Raw genomic sequence first — 23,115 nt, forward strand, 5'->3', positions numbered from 1 at the left:
CTAAAGCACAGAGTCTAGGTCAGAACAGTGAGCAAAAAGCTGAGTGAGGGACTGGGCAAGACTTCTCAATAGGAGTGTTTCAAGCCTGGAAGGGGGTCCTGTGTTTAGGTGGATTTGCCAGGTAATGGGAACCTCGTGAGCCAAGGCTGAGATGTGAAACAATATGGTGTTCTACTGGAATGGCAATGAATCCAGTCAGGGGAGAGGAGGTTGGATGGGTGTCAGAGGTGTACTGCCTGCAAAGGTCCATGCATAACTAGACCAATGAGTTTAGGCCACAGGAGGATGCTAAGCTGAAAAGTGACATAATGAGTAAGTATCTTCTGATGGCAATCCTGGTTTTAGTAAGTTTGGAATAGGAGATTAATTAGGTCAAAGTAAACATATGAAGGCTGATTACAGCTTGAACTAGGTCAGTGTCTGTGAGAATGAATAATGAATGACTGATCACTGAGTAGTAGTACTCAAGATGACTTTCACCCTTCTGGCTTGGGTGGTGAGGACTGTGGGAGGCAGAGGTGGTGTTTCAGTGCAGAGGTGGGGCACAAAAGGAAAGGAAGGAACTGTTGAGTTTCTCCATCTTGAGGCTTACTGCAGTCTTGGAAAATAGAACATCCTTGTCTATGATGTAATGTGGACTGCACACCTATGAAGTAATGCGGACTGCACACCAGGGATGGGGGAGCCTGCACCTGCACACCTAAGAAAGAGGTCTTTGGAACAAACTTTGCCAAGTTCCTCCTGTAATCCTCTTAGGGGCAAAGCTTGCCTGGCAGTGGGACCAGACTGCATGGCCAACATGCCCTCTAAAGAAACATTCCAGGTTTTGGAGGCTTCTTTGAGCTCGCAGAGTAGACATGAGCAAAGCACACCCTCCCGAGTTGAAGAAATTTATGGACAAGAAGTTATCATTGAAATTAAATGGTGGCAGACATGTCCAAGGAATATTGCGGGGATTTGATCCCTTTATGAATCTTGTGATAGATGAATGTGTGGAGATGGCAACTAGTGGGCAACAGAACAATATTGGAATGGTGGTAATACGAGGAAATAGTATCATCATGTTAGAAGCCTTGGAACGAGTATGAACAATGGCTGTGTTCACCAGAGAAATCAACGCTTCCATGTGTCCCCTCTCCACATTTTACTACCAGAAAAATTGGGTTGTGTACATTTTCTTACTTTTTTGTTAAATAAACTTTTGTAATAGCCAAAAAAAAAAAAAAAAAAAGAAACATTCCAGACAACCTTGATGGCTACAGACATCCTTGAAGCTCACATTCTCCCAAGTGGAGAGAGAGACATTAGAACTGGGGTAATTTAAACAACCAAATCCCACTCCCACTCACCTCTTTTAACTTTTCTTAACTCTAACCAGCTGAAAGGACAGTATGAGCAACATGCCTGGTGTTTTAGGGGGAAAAGAAGCATGTGGCTGGCTTTTCTTCAAGTACACTGGGCTCTGTGTGGTTCTTTACTTTTAAATGATATACATTTTTAATACTGCTACTCCTATCCTTTTAAATTTTTGAAATGTTTATTATAAATAAAATCAGATGAAATCATAAATTATAGATAAATCTTCATAAGTTTTTAAAAGAAAAACTTTTTAACTGATGTGAACATACTTACAGAAAAGAGCTATGATAAGCATATGGAGCAATGAGTCATCACTCACACACACAGGAAACTGTTATCAGATCCAGGAGGGTATGGCCAGCAACCTAGAGGCCACGCCACTTGGTGCTTCTTCCAGGCACTGCCCTCTAATATTAACCATAAGCCTGACTTCTAACTTATATGCAGAGTACATCATGAGAAACGCTGGACTGGAAGAAACACAAACTGGAATCAAGATTGCCGGGAGAAATATCAATAACCTCAGATATGCAGATGACCCTTATGGCAGCAAGTGAAGAGGAACTAAAAAGCCTCTTGATGAAAGTGAAAGTGGAGAGTGAAAGAGTTGGCTTAAAGCTCAACGTTCAGAAAACGAAGGTCATGGCATCCGGTCCCATCACTCCATGGGAAATAGATGGAGAAACAGTGGAAACAGTGTCACTTTATTTTTTGGGGCTCCAAAATCACTGCAGATGGTGACTGCAGCCATGAAATTAAAAGACGCTTACTCCTTGGAAGGAAAGTTATGACCAACCTAGATAGCATATTCAAAAGCAGAGACATTACTCTGCGAACAAAGGTTCGTCTAGTCAAGGCTATGGTTTTTCCTGTGGTCATGTATGGATGTGAGAGTTGGACTGTGAAGAAGGCTGAGTGCCGAAGAATTGATGCTTTTGAACTGTGGTGTTGGAGAAGATTCTTGAGAGTCCCTTGGACTACAAGGAGATCCAACCAGTCCATTCTGAAGGAGATCAGCCCTGGGATTTCTTTGGAAGGAATGATGCTAAAGCTGAAACTCCAGTACTTTGGCCACCTCATGTGAAGAGTTGACTCATTGGAAAAGACTCTGATGCTGGGAGGGATTGGGGGCAGGAGGAGAAGGGGACAACAGAGGATGAGATGGCTGGATGGCATCACTGACTCGATGGACGTGAGTCTGAGCGAACTCCGGGAGTTGGTGATGGACAGGGAGGCCTGGCGTGCTGCGATTCATGGGGTTGCAAAGAGTCGGACATGACTGAGCAACTGATCTGATCTGATCTGACTTCTAATGGCATTGACCAGCTGCCTTTTTGAATTTTATATAATACGTAGAATTGCCTAAGATGATTTCAGGACAGGCTTCTTCCACTCAGTATGTGTGAGAATCATCCGTGTGTTGCATATATATAGTTCATCATCACCGTGTAGTATTGTAGTGCATGAAGATACCACGTTTACCCGCTCTACTATTGATGGATACTTAGGTTTCCATTTCTGGTCAATTATGAATTTTTCTGCCTTTGTGTATGCATTTCTATTTTGGATATATGTGTTAGAGTGAAACTGTTGGTTATAGGTTATTCACTTGTTCCTTTATCTTTTTTCATATGACACAGTGAGGTTTCTATTACCCAATGAATCAACACTTACAGTTCTCCCACAGAGGGAGACGCTGGGCACAGTGTCTAATTTTGGCAGTCCTGTTGCCTAAGAACATTTAATATTTATTATTAAATGCTTCCTGTGATCCAGGCACTGGGCTGGATGCTAAGGAGACAAGCCTGACAGGATCCCTCCCCTCATGAAACTTAGCAGGAGACCTAAAGTCAGTCATCCAACTATAACACCTGCATATTTAATTGAATTTGTTGTCCTTATTTTATAAAAAATAAGTTGAAAATTAAAAATGCTGATGCCAGCACAAGCATAGGTCTCATGGAACTAAAGCAATGGAGTTAAGGATAACATCTGAATGATGTGGGATTCCGTTTTATCCCAAATGTACCTGGCCTCTAGGCTTTGGAACTGAGTGGTGCAAAAATATATCCAAATCCATTCAGTTCTGAGTTCAACAGTGAGCGAGATAAACAATGACTGAAGATTGTGCCTAACACATAACTATCTTGCTTTCTCACTATTTCAGCTTTTGGAAGTAAGACCCTCTTGTAAACACAACTTTGATGGATGAACAGAGTTAGTTTCCCAGACATCAGTCCCTCTCACATCTTGAGGTTTCTACCGTCTGTCAGATCATTTATTCTCTTCCTGCATTTCCCTCTCAAGCCTTCAGGACTCAGCTGAGGTGAGGCATCATTTTCTTTGAACTCTTCCTGACCCCATGATGAACCAGCTGCTTCTCCTCTGTGCTCCTCCTAAGAGCATCTACTCTCATCCCTTCACAGCCATTTGCGCGCTGTTTTGCAACTTCCTCCTTACTTGTCTCAACACACTATTAACTAGGATATTAGACTGGCTGCTCTAACAGAGACAAAAATTTAATTGGCTTAAGCAAGATAAAGGTCATACATAAAAGTTCAGGCTAAATGAGCCTTGAGTGGTGAGAAAACTGCCCAACAAGTGCTTAGGGACCTTAAGTTTCTTATGTCTTATGGTTCTGTCACCTCCTAGAATGTCCCTATTTATATGGTCAAAGCCAGTTCTTTACTTCATCATTCCAGCCTAGGGAAGGAGAACTAGAATTAAACGCACAAACAGTGTTTTCTTTTTTAAACCAGGTGTGGTTTCTGAGGACATTTTCCAGAGTCTGCTTATGGGCTAAGATGCATTGAGTTCAAGGCAGACTGCCCCCAGTTAATGATAGGTTTGCAGTTCAAGTGTCTTCTTTTTAAGGATGTGACCAGAACTGAGGTCATCACCAGTGTTCATATTACACTAGACAGAACACAGTCACTCTCCTGGCAGCAAGAACTCTTCCTACTAAAAGGAAGAAGGGAAGAATGGATATTATGGGACAATTGGCTATTTCCGCTATACATATCAAATTAGGCAGTAAGTTCCGAGTTTACCATTATGTTATCAGTGCGCAGCACAAAGCATTTAATGAGGTTGCTGAATCTTTCACAATGCTAGAACAGAGGATACAACTCCAGATGTTTCCTAACACAGGGCTGGAACTTTTTCTCAAGAGAAAGAAAAGCCGGATGGACAGCTGTGGACCAGAATTCAGCTGTTGCATATACACGCATGTATATACAGCAGGTGACTGTGAAGAAGCTCTTCTTTTTAGTAAAATGAAGCAGCTATTGGATCCCTATTGTATGGGGAGTAAGAGTTGGGAGAATTAAAACAATACAACACTGTCCAGCACACAGATGGTGCTTAGAACATGTTATCTTTCCTTTCTTATGGAGAGTGCTGGCAATATTCTCTGTGACATTAGTTGGTTAACTTCCTGCCCAATAACTCATTGCTGTCCAACCTACATCACAGCTGATTTGCAAAGCTGATGGACAAATGCAGCCTAACCTGTGATGCAGTCAACACTTGGCATTTAGGATAAGCTAAACAACCAGAAAGTTCGGTACTTTAGACTTGTCTAGAAATTGTCAAGAAAATTCAATTGTCAAGACAATCTTCACTATCTCTTATATTATATACACGACATACCGGACTGCGTTTCTCTCTTGATTTGGCTGATACCAAGCCCAATCAAATTTATTACTCAAATTACATAACTCTTTAAGACCTTCTGGCCTACACTTTTTAGCTTTCGTTCTTAATCATCTATGCTGAAGACATGATCCTGATTTGCTTTTTCTTTTGGTGTTCTTCCTCTGGGGTCCTACAGCACCCTCCTTTTCATGCCCCTCCCTTGGGTATTGTGATACTCTGGTTAGAAGCCTGTATTCAGTTGTGAACTCCAAAAAAAAGGACTGTGCCTTACTTACCTGACTTGCTTTGATCTATTACTATTTTCTTCATTTTATCAATCACATTTTTAAAAGTAGCATAAACACTTTTGTAGAGTCAGGTGGAATAGAAAATTTGGAAGGGGAGAAAGTAGGTAACCAAAGCCATCTACACAGTCTCAGAAAACACTGTGAGCAGCACTGTAAATCAGCAATGAGATAAAACAGGACACAAACCCTTCTGAAATTACCAGCTAGAGACTTGTCACGAGTGCACAGAGGCAAATGAGAGGGGCTCCCGACTGACTGAATCTGGGACGATTTGAACAACATAAAAGAGAACACACTAAAACAATAGCAATACCTGAGTTTGATGAGAGTAACTTTATAGTGTAAGCAGCTTGGCAGAACCCTCTTAAGTGATCAAAGTGAACATCACTAGTAATGGAACAAACTGAAACTGCACCTACCGGACAGGATGCAGTGAGAAGACCATCACTTCATGATATTTATTCCTGCCAAAGACGTACAAGCTGCATTTAATTATGGGGAAACATCAGACAAACTCCACTGAAGGCATTTTACAGAGTAACTGGCCAATAACCTTCAAAAGTGTCAAAAGTTAAGACAGGAGCTGTTCTGGACTTTAAGGAAAATAGCAGGATTTCTCTGGTGGTTCAGTGGTTAAGAATCTGCCTGCCAATGTGGGAGACACAGGTTTGATCCCTGGTTCGGGGAAGATCCCACATGGTTCGGGGAAGATCCCACATGCAGCAGGGCAACTAGAGCCTGTGCTCTGCAACAAGGTAAGTGGCTGCCATGAGAAGCCCGCACAACAAGGAGTAGCCCCTACTTGCCACAGCTGGAGAAAGCCTGTGTGCAGCAACGAAGACCCAGTGCAGCCCCCGCCCCCAAAAGAAAAGCAATGAGTTGTAACAGCTAATTCCAAACTAGATTCCTTTGTTATAAAGGACTTTATTGGGACAACTGGAGAAACCTGAATGCAGCCTGAGGATTTGACAGGGAAGCATCACAGCTGACACGGCTGATCTGATGTGAATGGCTGGTTATGTAGGGGACTATCCTGCTCTGCAGGAAATATAAAGTATTTACGGGTGATCAGGCATCAGGCTGGGAAGCACCCTCAGATGGTTTTGGGGGGGAAGTTCTTTTTACTGTAATTACAACTTTTCTGTAGTACAGTCGAGGTTGTTTCAAAATAAACATTTTATTTTAAAAAGGTTATCTGTTATTTTACTTTGACAATTAATTTTTTTTTTTCCCCTTAAATAGGAGGTAGGATGTTTCCATATGAGGTTGTCCGGATGGGAAGAATCTTCAGCTTTGACTTGGCCTCATTAATTTGAGGATAAAACGCTTATGTGAGACCACATGTGTCAAGTTGAAAGTGGGCAGCTCAGAGGACGTGGGCATCTCTGGCATCTCGAGGCACTGGACTCCCGGAAGGCTCGCTGCTAGAGAAGTCACCAGCTGAGGGACCACTGGAGAGCATCATACATTGCTCGATCCTGAGAGGAGAGGAGAGGACAGAATATGGAGCTAGAAACTGAAATGAGCTGAACTGTGTTCCCCAAAATTCAGATGTTGAAGTCCTCACCTCCAGTACCTCACAGTGTGACTGGATTTGGAAATGAGGGTCTTAAAGCGATTTACGTTAAAATGAAGTCATTAGGGTGGGCTTTAGTCATCCAATATGATCTGGTGTCCTCATAAGAGGAGGAGTAAGACACAGACATGCACAGAGGGAAGACTATGTAAAGACTAAGGCACAAAAGACCATGTAAAGATTAATTTAAAAAATTCTATATATTTAATTCAGTGATTTTTTTCAAGTACCTCTCTCTTCTTCTTTTTTTTGGTCGCATTATGCAACTTGTAGGATCTTAAGTTTCCTGTCCGGGGATTGAACCTGGACCCATGGCAGTGAAAACATCATTTTGTAACCCTTGGACCAACTCCTGGCAAGTAGCTCTCAAACAGTGTCAACAGTGAATATAAAACAGGCATTAGTGAAATGCTGAATTAACTCTGAAGTAGGGTAAGAGCGCTTTGGTATTTCAACTCACTGCTAAACAATAAAGGTGTAATAAAGACGTTCAATCTTAAGGGAGATCAATCCTGAATATTCACTAGAAGGACTGATGCTGGAATTCCAAACAACTCGCTGGAAAAGTCCCTGATGCTGGGTAAGATTGAGGGCAGAAGGAGAAGAGGGCGTCAGAGAATGAGATGGCTAGACAGCATCACCAATGCAATGAACATGAACTTGGGCAAACTTTGGAAGATTGTGAGGGTCAGGGAGGCCTGGCGTGCTACAGTCTATGGGGTCACAAAGAGTCGAACAGGACTGAACAACAACAACAAAGACATTTCAAGCATGCTGTGTTTAGAGCCAGATTAAAGTGATTCCCTTTTTAATAATAATGTTTTAAATTATAAAACATTTATTGTAGAAATATTAGAAAATACAGATCAGCAGAAAAAAATTAAAAAGTAATCCTTAATTTTCAGAAATAACTATCACTAGTACTTCGGTCCTCAAGATCTTTTAAATTATTATTTTTTTAGTATTTAAGTTTTTAAATTAGGTAATACATTTACATGGTTCAAAATTCAAATAAGATGAAAGGTCCATTTTCAAACTCTGTCCTCCAGTTACCCAGTTTCTCTCCCCACAAGCAATCATTATTAGTTTCATAAGGGCCAGTTACGATGCCAAACAAGGAAAGCTGTCTCTCTACCTTAACTGTTGTGCCTTAATTTTTTAAAAGATCTCACAAAGTAATAATCAGCTTGGTCATCTATTTATTATTTATTCAAAATTCATACTATGCCTATCTCCAAAAGAGAAGTGATAGCTTAAGATGCACTAGGGTAGTTTTCAGAAATTAAATATTTCAAAGTTTTAAGGTTTATGACCATCAAAAGTATTAAAGAGAATATACTGGAATCAAGTAGTATCACTGGGACACACACGTGGCCTTCCTGTGGATGTTCTTCAGAGGATAAAACAAAGTATACAGTGTGTGGAACCACTGGTTCAGATATGTGAGTAATAAAACCAGTCACATTGCCTCTGTCACACTGTGCTGATACCTTCTAAGCAAAAGTTACTTGCAAACTATTTTGTAACACTGAAGGAATCTGAGTGATCAGGTTAATATGTATTCTATATACACATCTAAGGTAGTGTTTACAACTCTTTAATTGGTGAAAATGGTTCCTAACCCAGGTCTTATGCAATTTTGTATCTTGTGAGTCTAGCACAAAGCCTGGCATGTGTATGGCAGGTACATGATACATATATGTTTCTCGATGGATGAAAGGATGGGATCCTAGGCAACTCAATACACAGCTAGAGGCAAGAGCAACTCTACTCGGGAAGTTTTTCTCTCTCAATGTGACAGACTTGATCAAGCAAATGGATGAACCACATAATCCTGAGTGTGAAGAAGAGAATCAATGTGCGCCAGCCAGTGGGTGTGAAAAACACTAGACCAATGAGTTAATAAAACAGGAGGGTTTCTGTGGTGTGGTTTTAATAGAGGAGGAAGGAAAAAAATACCCAATTTATGTTTGAGTGAGGTTTCCTTCCTGACAGTTGAACAATGTCATAGTAGGCAGAGGGAAAAGCCTACATTTGAGATAATACATAGCTGGGAAAACAATTTCAAGGTCTCAACATTTACTGATGTTAACCCAGGCTCAGGTTTCTGGTGAGCAGTTATAACTGAAAAAAACCAAACCAACAAAGTAAGTTATGCTTTATAAGTCTGTGAAGTGACACATATTGGACAATGGTTTCATTCAGGGAAGAAAATAACACCTGACTTAGAAGAAACTGGCAAAAAGAGTCCAATCGTCTAAGTTGGGGTATCTGGCGTAATGAATTGCCGATCCATTCAGTCTTCTTAGGATCACAAGAGGACGTGGCCTCTCATGACAAACTAGGACTGGGCAGGGATCTTCAGATGGAGCCTGAAAGTTTGGTAGCAATGAAGTAGGAACGAATGAGGAATACAGGCAGAGTCTCAGAAGGAATGTTTGCAAGCTATGTTCACCTCTCACCCTCAGCTGGTTATGAAGATTCAGTGGGTCAGATGACAAGTTTCCACATCTGGCCTTTAAACCAGACCCTACTATCACGTTGCCAATTGCTGGACACCGAATCCACTTCACATGCTGTTGTTTTCCAACCTCAAACTAAAAACCATGCAGCACCAGGGAGCCGACTGCCTCAAGGAAAGAGAAGGCACCAGCTAGCAGGGCAGATTTACCTAGCCTGAGAACAGGCTGGACATTTCTCAACTATACGGACCAGCTCTGTGGACTCTGGGACAGAATGTGCACATCGTTCTCCTTTCATTTTTCTTTTTCCTTTTTCGACATCTCCCAAGCATTTATTTAATGTTAACTCACTTCAAAGCAACTGCTATCTCTGTAAGTATGTCTAAAAGGTTAAAATGTAAAATGTAATTAAATGTTCCTTTTGTGTTTAACAAGCCTAGTAGATTTTCTTTTAGTGTGAAAAGACTTAAGTTCGCCTTATCTATAGCTTTTTATCCTAGGGCCTGAAGTCATGATCTTTAGAAAACTATGCTACCGCTTACATTCCACCTGGCCAGAGTATCTAACTTTTGAGCTAATCATAGTGATTAGTTTTGCCATGGGCTCTAACCTGAGCTGGACCAATCACAGGTTCCCTGAAACTCTCCTGTGGGAGCTATCAGGAAATTCTCTTGCTATGGGGGTTAATAAACAAGTAGCCTGTATGTCTGGGCCTGCAGGCAGCCTTTTCCCCCAAGAAACGAAGCAATGAAGTTTTTGGATCCAGCATGCCTGAAGCCAGCAGTACTCTCAACTTCCTTATATGTGGAATGGATTCCTCTTTATTCCCACTTAGAGAGTTGGGTTTCTGTCATTTACAACTAAAGGAACCCTAATATTAAAAGTAGAAAGAGGTGGGTTACAAATGAGCCACTCAATCCTACGTTCAGAATTGTATCAACAAACGCCACACCTGTCTTTTGGTTTGATTTTTCAAATGGATTCTGTTTGACTACCCAACTCCTCTCATTTCAACTGAATTCTCCTAAATCAGAACAAGGCTTCCCAAAAATAGAGTGGTCATACGATCCAGCAATCCCACTCCTGGGCACCCTTCTGGAAAAATGAGATAACGTCCATTTGCAGCAACATGCACAGACTGAGATTATCATACTAAGTGAATTAAGTCGGACAAAGAGAAAAATACCACATGAAATTACTTATACATAGAATCTAAAACAGGACACAAATGAATTTATTTACAAAACAGACTCACAGACATAGAAAACAAACTTATGGCTACCAAAGGGGAAAGGGGCTGGGGAAGAGATAAATTAGGAGTTCATGATTAGCAGATACAAACTGCTATATATAAAAGAGATAGGAAATTCCGCAGAGGTCCAATAGATAGGGCTCCATGCTTTCACTGCCAGGGGCCTGGGGTTCAATCCCTGGTTGGGGAACTAAGATCCTGCAAGCGTCATAGCTTGGCCAGAATAAATAAGCAAACTAGATAAAGAAGACCCTACTGAATAGCAACAGGGAACTATATTTAATATCTTAAAATAATAATGAAAATATGAAAAGTATATATATATACACACACATATATAATATACATAAATATATATCTGATTCAACTTTGCTGTACACCAGAAACTAACACAACATTGTAAATCAACTATACTTCAACTAAGAACAATTTAAGGAAGGAAGATGTTCTCTGGTACAGCTGTGGACTGTGAAGGACGAGAATCAGAAAGCAGAGACTGAGTGCCCGCCCCCCACCAAACGTAACATCCACTGGTTTCAAATCTACCAGCAGAGTTTCAGAACAGGTGACAAAATAAAGATTTACTCCTTAATTATCACAAATGCAAGGATGAAAATGTGGCCCAATTTAAGGATAGGTCAAGCAAGCAATTTTCAAACCCTGCATGACATTTTTATAGCCAACTCTAATACAATTACTTAATTGTAACTGCAAAATATAAATGCAACTCTTAAATGTAAAAACATTAAACATGGAAGCTTTTCAAAATTAGAGCAGGCAAATACAAACAAGATGGTTTCATTTTTTTAGTCTAGAAAACTGAAGTAATTTTTTTAGAGGTAAAGAAGGTAAAAGAGTGACAAATGAAGAGCTATCCCAGGTCAATATATAAAGACCAAATGAACCTCTATATACTAGTAGCAATTAGAGTACAATATTTTAAAAAACATTATAAAAATAAAAAACTATAAATTAATCAATTTGATGAAAAATGTACATCCTGAAAAATCTGCATCCTGAAAATGTACAACATTGCTGGGAGAGATCAAATGGCTCTAATAAGTGAATTTTTAAAAAATGAATAAATTTATATAAAAGAAAATGACCTAAATTAATGAACAGATATACTAAGTTCACTGATTGAAAAACTCAGTATTTTTAATACTCTCCCAACTGATCTACAGATTCAATGCAAATCCATTCAAAATCCCAGAAAGTTTGTTTTACAGAAATTGATACACTGACTGCAAATTTTATATGGGAAAGCAAAGAGACTAAGATAGTTAAAACAATTTTGGGGGGGGAAAAGAACAAATCTGAATAACTTACACTAGCTGTCTTCAAGATTAACATATCTAATCTGTAATAATCAAGTGGACTTCCCCGAAAGTGATTAAGAACCTAAATTTCCACTGCAGGGAGCACAGGTTTGATCCCTGGTTGGGGAGCTAAGATCCCACATTGTGTGGCCAGAAAATAAATAAAAATTAAAAATTGATGTAAAACAATCAACAGAGTGGCAAAACATATACATGGCATAAAATGGATATAAAGATCAGTGGAACAGAAAAAAGAGTGAATAAATAAATTCATGCATATATGATCAATTGGTTTTCAAAAAGAGGGCACGATAATTCAATGAAAGGAAAGTATTTTCAACCAACAAGACAACAGTAACTAGATAGATGCATGGAAAAAAATAATCATGACTTTTCTAACTTTAAATTAAAAAACATTAGTTTGTAATGGATCATAGTTCTAAATGTAAAAGATAAAACTATAAAACTACTAGAGAAAAGCAAAGGAGAAAATTTTCATAAACTTAGGATAATCAAGATTTCTTATGACAGAAAAAACACAAATCGTTTTTAAAAAATGGATTTCATACAAATTAAAAACTCCTGTTCTCCAAACGATGCCTTTAGAAAATTGAAAGGAAAAAAAAAAACCAAATTAGGACAAAATATCCTCAATATGCACATCTGTATTACTCAGCCATAAAAAAGAACAAAATAATGTCATTTGCAGCAACATGGATGAACCTAGAGATTATTATAGTAGGTAAAGTAGGTTAGAAAAAGAAGGACAAATATGATACTGCTTATATGTGGAATCTAAAAAAAAAAAAAAGGTACGCATGAACTTCTATTTATAAAACAGAAACAGAGTCACAGATATAGAAAACAAACTTATGGTTACCAAGGGGGGAAGAGGGAGGGATGGATAAATTTGGAGATTGGGACTGACATAACACATGCTACTATATACAAAATAGATCACTAATAAGGACCTACTGCACAGCACAGAGAACTCTACTCAATGTTCTGTAATGACCTATATGAGGAAAAAAAAATCTAAAAAAAAAAAGAGTGGAGATATATATACATAACTGATTCACTTTGTTGTATAAATCTTGAAACACATTTTAACTATACTCCAAAATAAATCCTACAGATATTTCAGAAAAAAATGTGTATCTCATAAAAGGCTTCAAGCCAAGATAAACTAAGAATTTGCATAACTTAATAATAAGAAAACAACTCAATGTTTTAAGAGCAAAAGGTGAGGATACAAAATAAGATATCCAAATGATCAATAAGCATATGAACAAATGCTCAACATTTTAGTCATTAGGAAAACAAATTTAGACCACAACAGGATACTATTTCACATCCAGTAGAATGGCTAAAATTAAAAGACTGAAAATACTCAAGTGTTGGTAAGAGTGTGGGCCAACTGGAATGCTCACAAAATGCAAAACGGTATTACAGTCACTTGGAAAGAAGGTTGGCGGTTTCCTATAAAGTTAAACATACACTTGCCACAGTTCCAGCAATTCGTCTCCTAGTTATTTACTCAAGAGAAATAAAAACACATGTTCTCGTTCTCTCTCTCTCTCTCTGACACACTATTATCTGAGGAAGCCAAAAACTGGAAAAAACCCAAGTGCCCACCAGCAGGGGAAAGGATACACAAACTGCAGTATATTCATTTAACGGAAAACTACTCAGCAAGAGAATGGATCAAACTAGTGAAAAATAGCAATGTGGATGAGTCTCTGCAACATTACATTGAGCAAAAGAAGCCAGACAAATGAGTATATCAATATGATTCTATTTACATAAAGTTCCCAAACAGGTGAAGTTAGAGCATGATGACGGAAGTCAGATTAGGGGTTACCTGGTACAGCATCTGTAAAGGGACTAAAGGGACTACAACTACAAAGGAACACAGGAACTTTCTGAAGTGATGAAAATGTTCTCTATATTGACTGAAGTACCAGTTAAGCTTGCCAAAACTAACAGAACTGTAGGACTTCCCAGATGGCGCTAGTGGTAAAGAACCTGTCTGCCAATGCAGGAGACATAAGAGACGTGGGTTCGATCCCTGGGTCGGGAAGATTCCCTGGAGGAGGGCATGGCAACCCACTCCACTATTCTTGCCTGCAGAATCCCCATGGACAGAGGAGCCTGGTGGGCCACAGTCCATGGGGTTGTACAGAGTCAGATACAACTGAAGCAAGTTAATACGCACACGCACAGAACTGTATTTGTGCATTACAAAGGTAAATACAATTTTAATTTAAAAAAAGTAAGGTTACAGGATGAGAGTGAAAATGTGGAGCTATGTCAGTATGTCCTGATTCTTGAAAAGCCTCAAATCAGAACTCTGATTACAAGTAATAAACATAAGAAGATTTGTCTTTTAATGACTAAATCTTTGGGGGGGAATGAAAAGTGCCAGTAAGATTAACTGTAAAACTGTTTGATTTTAATTAATAAGATTATCTTATTCAAAGACAGACAATGAAATAAAAACATTTCCTCTAGTGTAAAAAATGCCTGGGAGGTCAAAACAGACTGCATTTCTCCACATAGAGTAAAAGGCCCAGGCCAGGTTCAGCAGACTAGACTTTAGTTGAAAAAGAAGTAAAATATATACTTAAAAGACACCATCACTAGCCCAAACTCCTTAACTGATTACTTTAGTTAAAAGTGGTAAGATGGTCAAATAAGAGTATTTATACCAGGACTGGAGGCACTGGAACACAGCAACCCATCTCATATAACTGTTTGAACTTGGACTTGAGTGTTTTCAATCAATAATCTTAAGAAATACTGAGCCAGGGGTAATAAATGGATAATGACTTAGAGGAACTTTAAGTATAGTCAATAAACACAATCACATGGCTAAGGCAAATTAGACTTCTGGAAGTCCAGAAACAAAAGATATCCATCCAAGATAGGTGGTTTAGTCGCTAAGTTGTGTCCAACTCTTGTGATCCCGTGGACTATAGCCTGCCACGCTCCTCTGTCCATGGGATTCTCCAGGCAAAAATACTGGAATGGGTTGCCATCTCCTTCTCCAGGGGGATCTTTCTGACCCAGGAATAGAGCTTGGGTCTCCTGCATTGCAGGTAGATGATTTACCAACTGAGCTATGAGGAAGCCCTAAGATATCCAGTGTTCAATTCAGACATTACTTTGGGTTGGGTTCAACTCTTTTGTGTTACAGTAACCTCACTTCACTTAACAGCAAACATTTTAACTTATTACAGACAGAATACCTCAACACAGTAAGAAATACAGTAAAATTCAGCATCTTTTGTAAGGACGAGTCTGAGCGATTTTTAACTCTTCTCTGACTTTACAGTGAAGGTATTTTTACTTTCCTGAAACTATGGGTAAGTGTAAAGGATGATACAGGTCAAGTAATACTTGAATGATTAAAAATTCTCAGATTATGAACATACACGAGGTCATTTTCTCTGTGTTTAGTCTCCAGAAACATTAAAAATTACAGTCTCTCAAGAACACTCTCTTAGAGGCAACCATTTTGCTTTTTCTCATAAATTCATACTTACTACTCTCAATTCTAATTGCTCTTCTACCTTTAAGAGCATTGCTTACCTCTTGTGATATAGATGATTTTACTTTCTTGAAAGCTTCTTCAAAGTGCTTCTGACTAATCTTCAGTTCACCTGTGGAGCAAATGCATGAACATACATAATTTTTGGGTATGGTAAGCTAACTGTGATTTATAACTAAATTTCTCTTGAGAGACTTACAAGCATTCAAGGGAAACACCAAGGCAATTAATGACACTGGCTCTATTCTTTTTCAGAGCAATATTCAAGCCAGATATATTCTGCTCATCAAAGTTATAGACAGTTTTTCATTTTCATTTAATTTACATATACCAGACCACCTGACCTGCCTCTTGAGAAATGTGTATGCAGGTCAGGAAGCAACAGTTAGAACTGGACATGGAACAACAGACTGGTTCCAAATAGGAAAAGGAGTACGTCAAGGCCATATATTGTCACCCTGTTTATTTAACTCCTATGCAGAGTACATCATGAGAAACGCTGGACTGGAAGAAACACAAGCTGGAATCAAGATTGCCGGGAGAAAGAGCAATAACCTCAGATAAGCAGATGACACCACCCTTATGGCAGAAAGTGAAGAGGAACTCAAAAGCCTCTTGATGAAAGTGAAAGTGGAGAGTGAAAAAGTTGGCTTAAAGCTTAACATTCAGAAAACGAAGATCATGGCATCTGGTCCCATCACTTCATGGGAAATAGATGGGGAAACAGTGGAAACAGTGTCAGACTATTTTTTTGGGCTCCAAAATCACTGCAGATGGTGACTGCAGCCATGAAATTAAAAGATGCTTACTCCTTGGAAGGAAAGTTATGACCAACCTAGATAGCATATTCAAAAGCACAGACATTACTTTGCCAACGTCAGTCTAGTCAAGGCTATGGTTTTTCCTGTGGTCATGTATGGATGTGAGAGGTGGACTGTGAAGAAGGCTGAGCGCTGAAGAATTGATGCTTTTGAACTGTGGTGTTGGGGAAGACTCTTGAGAGTCCCTTGGACTGCAAGGAGACCTGACCAGTCCATTCTGAAGGAGATCAGCCCTGGGATTTCTTTGGAAGGAATGATGCTAAAGCTGAAACTCCAGTCCTTTGGCCACCTCACGTGAAGAGTTGACTCACTGGAAAAGACTCTGATGCTGGGAGGGATTGGGGGCAGGAGGAGAAGGGGATGACAGAGGATGAGATGGCTGGATGGCATCACTGACTCGATGGACGTGAGTCTGAGTGAACTCCGTGAGTTGGTGATGGAGAGGGAAGCCTGGTGTGCTGCGATTCATGGGGTTGCAAAGAGTCAGACACGACTGAGTGACTGAACTACACTGAACCATATTTAATTTTCCATAAATGCTTAAGTTATGTCATATATTTTAAAAGCATAGTCTTTTTTTCCCCCCAGCAATCAAAATAGTTTATTATGCGACAAATTATATTAAAAAGTACTTTGTCCATATTTAATTAGAAAAACAGATTCTTATCCTTAAAAAAGATAAATGGTTCATATATTCTGTTACTTTGTGTTCCCCTCAGCTTTACTAAGATATTGTTGGTACATAATAAATATGTTAACTTTAAGAAGTACAATGTGACATGATGATCTACTGCAAAATGGTTACCACAGTAAGGTTAGTTAACACCTCCAGCCCCTCATGATCACCTTTTTATTTATTTTTGTGGTAATACTTATTATGATCTACTCTGTGAACAGCTTTCAAGTTTGGCTGACCTTTGAACAATGTGAAGGTTAGGAGTGGTGGCCCTCAGTCAAAAATCTATGTATAACTTTATAGTTGACTCTCTGAATCTGTAGTTCTTTTTCTGTAGATTCAACCAAGCATGGATCGTGTAGTCCTGTACTACATATTTACTGAAGAAAATCCACATGTATAAGTGGATCTGCACAGTTCAAACCCAGGTTAACTGTATATAACACACTACTGATAATTAGTACACGGGATCCTCAGAATTTATTCATCATATAGCAGGAAATTTGTACCCTCTGATCAATACCTCCCCATTTTTCCCACTCTCTGGCTCATCATATTTTAATGTAGTAAGAGAACTATCACTCATTAACAGATAACCCTGTTATCTTTGTATTGTTTAACTTAATGGCAATGTTCAGGACAAAGAGTCAGAATTGTTCTCTTTCAAGATAATTCAAATTAATTTAACTAAGAATGGAAAACGGAATTCCATATTATTTAAGGGTACATACACATAATGAGATGTAGGGAGTTACATCATAATACATAATATATACAGATCATATGACAACACTGGACTAGAAGGGTGCTTTAATTCCTTATAAGGTTATGCCAACACACGGTAAGAGAAATCTAGTAACTAAATGTTAATTAAGAAAGGCTTCGCTTACAATTATATGACAACTTATATGATGACAATTTATACTTAAAATAGTACTAATATATAAATTAAGAAAGTGTATTTACCTAAAAGTAAAATACAATGTGTAGCTGAACATGTCAAATGGAAGTTGAATGGCATTACTGATTTCAGGTTCAGTAAGATATCAATGCAAAGTCCCTCAAGGACAGGCAGCTGGAAATGCAAACTGCAGCAAAGCAGGGATGTCAGAATCTGTTACACATATTTATACGAAGACATCCCATCAGAGTTATTAGGAGCAGTCAATACATATACAGAGGCCTGCTAATTTTTAGTGACAAACAAATCCAAATATAGTTATCATAATCAGCTCTCAGGCAGCATAGTACCACATAAGGATTTTTTACATGACATTCTAATTTTGTGAATTATATCCCACCCACTTTCAAAACAAACTTAAAACAGCTTACATAAAAGAAGTTCAGATAACTGAATCTTCAAAGTAAACAACCAAAAACTCAGGGGCTTCATGATTAAGATATGTGTGTTGATTTTCTGGGTTTGCTGAGGCTGTCTGCAGCGGCGCAGGCCTCAATATTGGATAGTATACAATCTATGTAACAAAAACTACTGGAGGATACTGCAGCAGTGTCGGGAGTGACAAGAGCAGCCGCTTGTGTGGCCTTACTTCTACAGCACGCTATCCACTGTATGACAACCTACATTCTTGTGTGATGGCATCTTATCAGACATGGTCTCAGCATTCCTCGGGCTTCCCAGGTGGCTCAGACAGTGAAGAATCCTCCTGAAATGTGGGAGACCTGGGTTTGATACCTGAGCTGGGAAGATCCCTTGGAGGAGGGCATGGCAACCCACTCCAGTATTCCTGGAGAATCCCCCTGGAGAGAGATCCTGGCGGTCTACAGTCCACAGGTTCGCAAAGAGTTGGATACAACGGCGACTAAGCAGCAGCAGCATTCCTCATCTACACTAACACAGAAGCACTCTTAGGGCAATGCAGCCAGCCAGAACAAGTACAGCAGCTTACTGACCTCCTGGAGAACAACTCATCAGTAAAGGATGGGATTAGGGAAAGTAAGCTTGAAGGAAGGAGTAGATCTCAATGGATGAGCTGTTAACAAGATATTTGGAAAAACCAGATTTTGAATAAATGCTATGAGAAATTCAAAACGTGAAGATTCCGAAAGAACTAGACTTTTATGCTTAAGCATGGAGAAAATGTTAGGAGCTGAAGTAGACAGACTTCTGAAGTCTGAGGTGCAGATCTGGAGATACTATAGACTTGATTGGGATGAAATCAATCTTATGCAGATCTTAAGATAACTATAGACTTGATGGGATGAATCAATCTCCTTGGAGGGAGCCTCTGAAACAAGTTTGCCAAGGCTATTTTCCCACAGTGAAGAAGTCCACGCTATTCAGAAGCCGTTTCTTTTTTTTTTTTTAAGATGGAGGCAATATTTATTTAAATAGGGCAATTCAACAGTCCACAGAACTAAAGCAACTTTTTTACTTCTAAGAGACATGTTACAAGTTCAAACAATCTTCACATTGCTAAAAACAATTGGCATCCATAAGATTATGATTTTTAATTTTGTTGCCAGTGAAGATTTCCTTCCATCAAACCTGTCAATCTTGAACATTCTGGCTAAATATAGGTTTGTGGTTTTTAAAAGTCACTCCGTTTCAAAGTCTGTCTTTCCTTATACAAAGATAGAAGTTATTTCAACATACCTTGTATTTTTGTCCTGAGCACTAAGAGGAACACTCTGCTAACCTAGTTACCCATAAATGTTCATTCCAGAAAGGGCTTGGTTACTGAACTGAAGGAAGATATTTCAGTACACTCTTTTTTTAGGTCATGCTAGTTGCCATTTTGTAAAATTTCTTTTCTCTCCTTTGCTTTTTTTCCTTGTTTAGTTCAATTTTTCTAATGGTAGGAAATATAAAATAGCCCTAGATGGCTCCATGGGCCAGTGTGATGACTGGTTTTTGTTTTTCACTAGGAGATAAAAAGAATCCGCCTGCCAATGCAGGGGATGCAAGGGATGCAGGTTCAATCTCTGGGTTGGAAAGAGCCCTTGGAAGAGGAAATGGCAACCCACTCCTGTATTCTTGACTGGAAAATTCCATGGACAGATCCACGGGGTTACAAAGAATCAGGCACAACTGAGTGACTGAGCACACAGCATGCAATGCATTTATAAGCATTTTAACATTCTGTAAAGTGGACTAGAAATATAATTTTACAGACAGGACAACATGTTTGCTTTTATTTTAAAAGAAGCATTACTTATGAAAATCTGAACTGTGGGATATTTTTTGATTTGAGAGAAGTAAACCTCATTTGCAGAAACTTGTGGCCATGATTCTGTAAAGTATCATAGTCAACAGTGTGTCTTTAACAAGTTTCTTGTAGTTACAAATAGGCAGTTAGCATACTGTGTGATTATAACATTATGTAAGTAGCTTTCTAATGATCATACGGTATGTATCATCAAAGTGAAAAAACATGTAATTCAGCAATTGAAAGTGCAATGCTAAAGCTGAAACTCCAATACTTTGGCCACCTCATGAGAAGAGGTGACTCACTGGAGAAGACTCTGATGCTGGGAGGGACTGGGGGCAGGAGGAGAAGGGGACGCCAGAGGATGAGATGGCTGGATGGCATCACTGACTCGATGTACGTGAGTCTCAGTGAACTCTGGGAGTTGGTGATGGACAGGGAGGCCTGGCGTGCTGCGATTCATGGGGTCGCAAAGAGTCGGACACGACTGAGTGACTGAATTGAACTGAACAGCTGTGTCTTCACTGATGAAAACAATTCATATACACTTTAAATTGTCCAGGTACCAGTAAGCATTGTCCAAGCAAGAGTGATGGCTGGGTGAATAATCTCTTTGCTGGGTAAGTGAGTGCTTAAGGACCTAGGTCAGTGTCTAGAAACTTAAATTTATATTGTTGTACACATTCTACTCTTACAAAGCATTTTGCATGCTGTACATTTAAAGTAAAATAACATTCTAATTTTAAAGATATAAAACTGTTTTTTAGATATGTATGTATACACATAGCTTGTTCTTATGGTTTCAAATTCTTCAGCCCTACTTTTTAAAAAGTTTTTACACATTATAATTCACTTTATACTTTGTGGATCTTCCTTCCTCCCCTTTCCCACCTGTCAACTTTTTATTCCATGTCAGTGTCATATGTGAAGGTACCAAATGATATCCAATTACCTCCTAGTAAAATTACTCTGAAAAATTTCACATAGCTAGACAAGAATACTAACTTATTTAAAGAAATCTCAAAGTTGATGTGCAGTGGCTATACCAAATGACAGATTTTTTTTTTTAAAGGACTCCCTAAAAGAGGCCAATTCCTGATATACTTGTGATTTTGGCTGAAGTCATATCTACTCTTAAATAATAATTGGCAGCGTATGTTTCTATCCTTTCTTTCCAGTTCTTTCTATTCTGCACTGATACTTTAAAGTTTAAGTGAAATTTGACACAAAGAAGTACATCAATGGTCCTTCTTTTTACCTTTTAAACTAGAGTCAAATTTTAATTCTGAAACCAGGGAATTCAGCCCTCTTTCTTTAAAAACAAGATAACATCTTGTTTTTCAGGTTTATTTTTTTTTTTCCAACTTAATACTTCTTACTGCAAGTCTTGCTCTTATGCATAGCGTTCAGATATTTAAGCACATAAATCTTAATATTTCTGAGGAAAAAAGAATAGTAGTGGAATAACTGCAAAAGTAATACAGCAGAATAACTGCAAAAGTAGTGCTGTACAGAGCAGAGGTCAGTCAATGCCATGACTCCTATTTGTATTAAGCTGAAATATGGAAATCAGCAAAGGTGAAGTATACTTATTTTCAGCTCTGGCTGTATCAGGCCCCAAACTATGGAAGATGGAACATTTTTTAGACCATGGTGGAGGGGGATGATGGACGGAGACCTATTTTTAAGAGGACCATGTTGGTGGTTAGTAGAATTCAACCTCAAAGAGGGAGATTCCTGAACATATACTGAGGAAACTGTAAGACAGAATCACTGGAAAATTTTCAAGTTTTTTCAAAAACAAAGTTAATATCTGCATACATCCTCCTACACACTAAGTAACCCAGAACAACAAAATAGCATTAGACTTGAATTTGGGGTATACGATTTTAGTGTTACCTTAATTTTTGGATAATGCTTTTTCCTAAAATTATACCATCTACGGGAAGTGGCTTAAGTTTTAAATCTGATAAATTTTCAAGGCATAATGCTGGAAATTATAGAAAACTGCACAGGCATTTGGAGTTTATACCATTTTTCTTCGATTGCATTAGTCAAGCTTTGGCATTTCTTTTAAATTTGAAGACCCCCAATATGCCAAACTCTCAGATGTCAGTGGAGCAAAGAATTGAAGGCAAAATGGTGATTCAAAGACTGTCCCCTCTAAATCCCTCCTTCTTGTCTCTGAAATGGTACTTTGGAAGGCATTTAGACAGCAGATTGGTCTGGGAGCCTCTATATATGCATATAAGTTTACTGGCAACCCACTCCAGTACTCTTTGCCTGGAAAATCCCATGGACAGAGGAGCCTGGTAGGCTGCAGTCCATGGGGTCACGAAGAGTCGGACATGACTGAGAGACTTCACTTTCACTTTTCACTTTCATGCACTGGAGAAGGAAATGGCAACCCACTCCAGTGTTCTTGCCTGGAGAATCCCAGGGACGGGGGAGCCTGGTGGGCTGCCGTCTTTGGGGTCGCACAGAGTCGGACACGACTGAAGTGACTTAGCAGCAGCAGCAGCAGCAGCAGCACTGCCCTAACAAAAAGAATGAGGAGGTTTTCCAGGACGATAAACAGACCAAACTCATGATGCAAACAGTATATGTATGATGATAAGCAAAGACAGAATACATTGTATAAGGCACCAAGTAACTGCTATTATTATAGTTGTCAGCTACAGAGGTTATATAATATTCCAGAACAGCTGCTAAAGGTCTCATCAGAAAAATGTCAGTTTTAATATCACAGATGATAGATGCTAGGAAATGGTTATTTTTCAGGTTACCAGTGGCATTAGGTACCCAGAGTGATAATTAACTAGGACTGAGAGATTTTAGCGAGAACTGTACCTTTTTCACTTCCACTCTTCTGTCTTGCCATTTCCTGCTTCAAGGCACAGATAGAAGCCTCCCGTACCAAAGCAGAGAGATCTGCACCCCTGAAATATGAGAAGAGCTCTTAACTCATTTATTCTTAGACACTGTG

At 39.0% G+C, this 23,115-nt stretch overlaps 2 protein-coding genes across 7 annotated transcripts in view; one reads left to right on the top strand and one right to left on the bottom strand.

Annotated features, from left to right (window-relative positions):
* The first annotated feature begins 796 nt into the window (after positions 1-796).
* On the top strand, positions 797-1,235 carry LOC129653941 (small nuclear ribonucleoprotein G). Its single transcript, XM_055583573.1, has one exon. The coding sequence runs from the start codon at positions 858-860 to the stop codon at positions 1,086-1,088; it is 231 nt and encodes a 76-aa protein (XP_055439548.1). The 5' UTR covers positions 797-857; the 3' UTR covers positions 1,089-1,235.
* Positions 1,236-6,461: 5,226 nt separating this feature from the next.
* Positions 6,462-23,115, bottom strand: part of NVL (nuclear VCP like) — a 90,258-nt gene continuing 73,604 nt past the window's right edge. For all 6 annotated transcript variants that reach the window (XM_055581975.1, XM_055581970.1, XM_055581973.1 and 3 more), the window contains 3 exons: positions 22,980-23,068; positions 15,504-15,574; positions 6,462-6,781 (listed from right to left, as the gene is read on the bottom strand). In XM_055581975.1, the coding sequence (XP_055437950.1) occupies positions 6,737-6,781; positions 15,504-15,574; positions 22,980-23,068 (205 nt within the window). In that variant the 3' untranslated portion in view covers positions 6,462-6,736. The remainder of the gene's footprint in view (positions 6,782-15,503; positions 15,575-22,979; positions 23,069-23,115) is intronic.

Source organism: Bubalus kerabau, chromosome 5, assembly GCF_029407905.1.
Source record: "Bubalus kerabau isolate K-KA32 ecotype Philippines breed swamp buffalo chromosome 5, PCC_UOA_SB_1v2, whole genome shotgun sequence".
In the NCBI taxonomy this organism is placed as follows: Eukaryota; Metazoa; Chordata; class Mammalia; order Artiodactyla; family Bovidae; genus Bubalus; species Bubalus kerabau.